The 4,300-nt window shown below is 38.5% G+C and overlaps 1 protein-coding gene across 1 annotated transcript; it reads right to left on the bottom strand.

The window, feature by feature from the left end:
- Nucleotides 1–2,227: 2,227 nt before the first annotated feature.
- Nucleotides 2,228–3,172, bottom strand: LOC130025205 (olfactory receptor 51I1). The gene has a single exon (XM_056116151.1). It carries the CDS (start codon nucleotides 3,170–3,172, stop codon nucleotides 2,228–2,230), a length of 945 nt encoding a protein of 314 aa, XP_055972126.1.
- Nucleotides 3,173–4,300: the final 1,128 nt, after the last annotated feature.

The following is a 4,300-nucleotide window of genomic DNA, read 5'->3' as shown; positions in this document are numbered from 1 at the left end:
CTTCTTAGTTTAATGTAGTCCCATTTGTTTATCTTTGCTTCCACTTGCTTCAATGTCATGAAGGTTTCTGCCTATGTTTTCCTCTATGTACCTCATGGATTCAGGTGCCCTAGGGACCAAAAATACACTGCATAAAAGACATCTGCACTTCTATGTTCATTGCAGCACTATTCACAATAGCCAGAATCTTAAAAATAACCCAAGTGCCAAAGTACAAACAACCAGATTAAGAAATTATGGTACATATATACAATAGAATACCATGCCGTCACTATAAAAAATAGCGTCATGAAATTCACTTATAAATGAACGTATGTGAAGAGTATCATGCTGAGGGAAGTGAATTAGAAGGAGAGGGACAGACAGAATGATTGCACTCATTCGTGAGCTATTAAAAAAAAACGTAGTACGAGATTAATACCCCAGGACAGTAGAAACTAGGGCCAAGAGGATTGGTCCATGCTTGGATGTTTGCCACAAGTCATGTGGGGCAGTGGGGGTGGGGGGGCAGTTAGGATATAGAAGGAACCACTATGATTACTATAGTTGAAAATGATCACTCTGGTGAAGAACTGGGTGCTGAAAAGTGGTAAAGGTACAAACCTGATTACCTTTTAGTACCTGTATGGCAAACCATAATACCCAAAAGGAAAGAGAAAGAAAGAGAAGAAAAGTTCTTGCCATAGAGGCAGTCTGGGGTGGAGAAGAGTGATGGAAAGGAAACTGTGGACATGGTTGTAGAAAATGTACACTGGTGAAAGGAGGAGTGTTAGAGCATTGTATGACTCAAACACAATCATGAAAAACTTTGTAAATATGTATATCACAGTCATTCAATGGAAAAAAATTAACAAAAAATGTGGGTCAAGTTTAGTAGGTCTTTGTGGGGCTTAAGATTTTGTTTCTCTTATGGTACATCTACACAATGAAATACTATGCAGCTGTTAGTGAAAATTAAATAATGAAATCTGCTTATATATGGATCAACAGGAAGAGTATATGTTATGTGAATGTGTCACAAGGAAAGGGATAAGCAGAATTATTTCACTCATTTACAGGATTTAAAAAAAATATGTAGTATAAGAATACTACTCAAAAACTGGTCCATGGTAGGAAGTTTGCCATAAAGGGCCAGGGGGAGTGCAGTTGGACAGAGAAGATACCACTATGACAATGATAGTTGGAAATGATCACTTTGGGCAAGAACTAAGTGCTGAAAGGAGGTAAATTGCCATGGATTATACCCTTTCAGTAGCAGTATTGCAAACCACAGTTCCTGAAAAGAGAATGTGTGTGTGGGGCGGGGGGAGTGAGAGAGAGAGAGAGAGAGAGAGAGAGAGAGAGAGAGAGAGAAAGGGGGGAGGGAGAGAAGTGTTTGCCATAGAGGTAAGTTGTGGGGGCTATCGGACTATTGGGCTATGGGAAATTGGGGACATTGGTGACAGGAAATATACACTGGTGAGGGGATTGCTGTTGGAAAATTGTATGACTGAAACTCAATTATGAACAACTTTGTAACTGCATATCTCACAGTGATTCAATTTTTAAAAAGAAAAATAAAAGTACATGTTTCTAACAGTCTACCAGACACCAAGTCTAGAACACACTTGGGATAGAGAGATTCTAAATGTTGTTGACTTAATACTTCTTATCTAGTGGTAAATCAAAATTGTCTTCTTCCCTTTTTCTTAAAGCTTTGTTCAAAGTACTTTAGTTCCTCTTATACTTTACATGCTACTACACATATACATTAAAAGCCTATGATAATTTTACAAAACAAATAGAATCTCTTCAAGAAGCACCAACATTCATCCCACAGACTTTTATTTCTTTTTACTGTTTATGTTATTTTCCTCACTCTGAGGAGTAAGTATATTTATTTGTGTTCAAAGCTATTTGCTGTTACTTGAACGTCTGTTGTTTCTATATATGTGACAAAGCTTTTCAGCATAACTTTTGCTCTTTTTAAAATGGTTCCTATTAATAAGCTTATCTCACTGTTTATGAATGTCTTACTTATTATTAAACATTCTCAGCAACCAGTATACAGATTTCACATAAAATTCAATATATATTGATGTCATTTTATTGAATCAGATAAACCTTTGTTAGTTCCATAGCAACTATCAAGATTGTGGGCTCCTCCTCCTGTTTGTAGATTCTAAAAATTGATAAACATATCTAAGACTTTAGTACAGAGGATTTCTCTTAGCTTCGGCAATCTTCTTTAACTCTGGGATTTATTAAAGACCTTGAGGATCCCTTTGCGTATCTCTTTAGTCTTTACGCTATAGATGATGGGGTTGAGCATGGGGGGTACAAATAGGTAAACATTGGACATCATGACATGAACAACAGGTGGAGCACTTTTCCAGAAGCGGTGGATCATGGAAACAGCGATGATAGGCACATAAAAGGCCAGCACTGCACAGATATGTGACATGCAAGTGTTGAGTGCCTTGAGACGCTGTTCCCGGGATGCAATGGCTAGCACAGCTCTCAGGATCAATGCATAGGAAAGCAAGATGAACGATGAGTCTACACCATATGTGAAAATGACCACAAAGAGTCCATAGATGTTGTTAACATGAATGTCTCCACATGCAACTTTCATGAGATCTGGATGGAGGCAATATGAGTGGTGCAAAACATTGCCCTTGCAGAAAGGCAGTCTCTTCACCAGAAAGGGAAAAGGAAAGAGAGTGGTAAAACTCTTGGCAAGGATGCCCAAGCCCATCCCCAAGATGCGGCTGTTGGTAAGTACAGTTGCATAGTGCAGTGGATCACAAATAGCTACAAAACGGTCGAAACTCATGGCCAGTAAAATGCCTGATTCCATGAAAGAGAAAGTGTGGATGAAGAACATCTGAACCAAGCAGGCATCAAAGCCAACGTGACGGTAGTCGAAGCAGAAGGTAGCAAGTACAGTGGGAAGTGTAGAGAGGGACACTCCCAAATCATTGAGAGAAAGCATAGAGAGGAAGTAGTACATGGGTTGGTGCAGAGCAGGCTCCCGAATCACCAGAGCGAGGATGCTGAGATTGCCTAAGATGGAGATCAGGTAGAGGATGCAGAAAACCAGAGCAACCCAGCCTTGACCTGTCTGCATCCCAGGAATGCCTGTCAACTGGAGTGTGGCTGGCTGGAAGGGGGTACCATTGAAGCCCAACATGGCAGGCAGGTGGGAGAATACAGATGGGGGATGAGACCAAGAGGGTGTGTTGGGGGAGTTCTTCACTTTCTTTCAAACATCCTGTCTCCAACACAAAAGGTCAGCAATTGAACGTGTTTATCCATGTTTCGGCTCCCCACCCCCTCATTAGACTATGAGCATTTTGTGGTTAACAATTTCAGGTCTACTCATTTCTGAGTCACTGATTTCTACTTCTCTATCTTGAACTTATAGAAACCCCATAAAGGTGTGATAGTTATTTGAGTAATTATACATGGCAAGGGAAAAAGATAAGATAGAAGACAACATAAACAAATCTTCCTAATTCTTACCTTAAGCTACAGTATCCCTTCACTTTCTTGCCATACACTATAGCCTGTATTCTGGGAATTTGGAGAAAAGCAGAAAATCAGATAAACATGGAAGAAGAAACTGCAAACAAGACATTAGAAATCCTTTCATGGCACAAATAAAACATTTAAAACTGTCAAATAATAATTTTAATAAACTTTTTTCAGACTTTATTTTGATCTCCCAATTCTGTGAAGACCCCTGAATTTATCATCATTCCATCTATTCTACTATGAAACACTAAATTCCTTTTTTTTTCATTTAGACCACAGACTTATATTTCCAAGTTTCCCTATATTCTTATGCTTTTTTATCTTAGTCTCAATATTTATTCAATTTTATACTGATCTATTTGTCTATTTATCATGCTCTTTAATAATGTATGTCTCTGAGATAAAAGATATTATTGCTTCATTTTTATCTTAACCTACTCTCCCATAAGACTGTAATATTCATTTCCTTATTTCTTTTCCTTCATGCTACATCAACCTTCAGTGAGGTGTATAATGAAAATGGGTATAGAGCTGAATAAAAGCAAAGAAGCATGCATTTTATTAGCAATAAATAAGCACAACTAAAATATTATCATATTAGAACATGGTAATTTAAAATTATAATCAAAAGATCGCGTGGATGCCCACCTATAAGATTGTCAGACTTCTTCATCAAGACCCTGAATGATCGGTTTGAGGCTCTGCATGTTCCTAGAACGAGCAGATGCCATTGGGCTACACTAGCACGCAACAGGGATGAATGGAGATGCTACTGGCACCTGCT

This window comes from Sorex fumeus, unplaced genomic scaffold (genome assembly GCF_029834395.1).
Source record: "Sorex fumeus unplaced genomic scaffold, SorFum_2.1 ptg000030l, whole genome shotgun sequence".
Taxonomy (NCBI): Eukaryota; Metazoa; Chordata; class Mammalia; order Eulipotyphla; family Soricidae; genus Sorex; species Sorex fumeus.
Note: the sequence above shows the minus strand (reverse complement) of the source record. Positions and strands in the feature narration are given on the sequence as shown.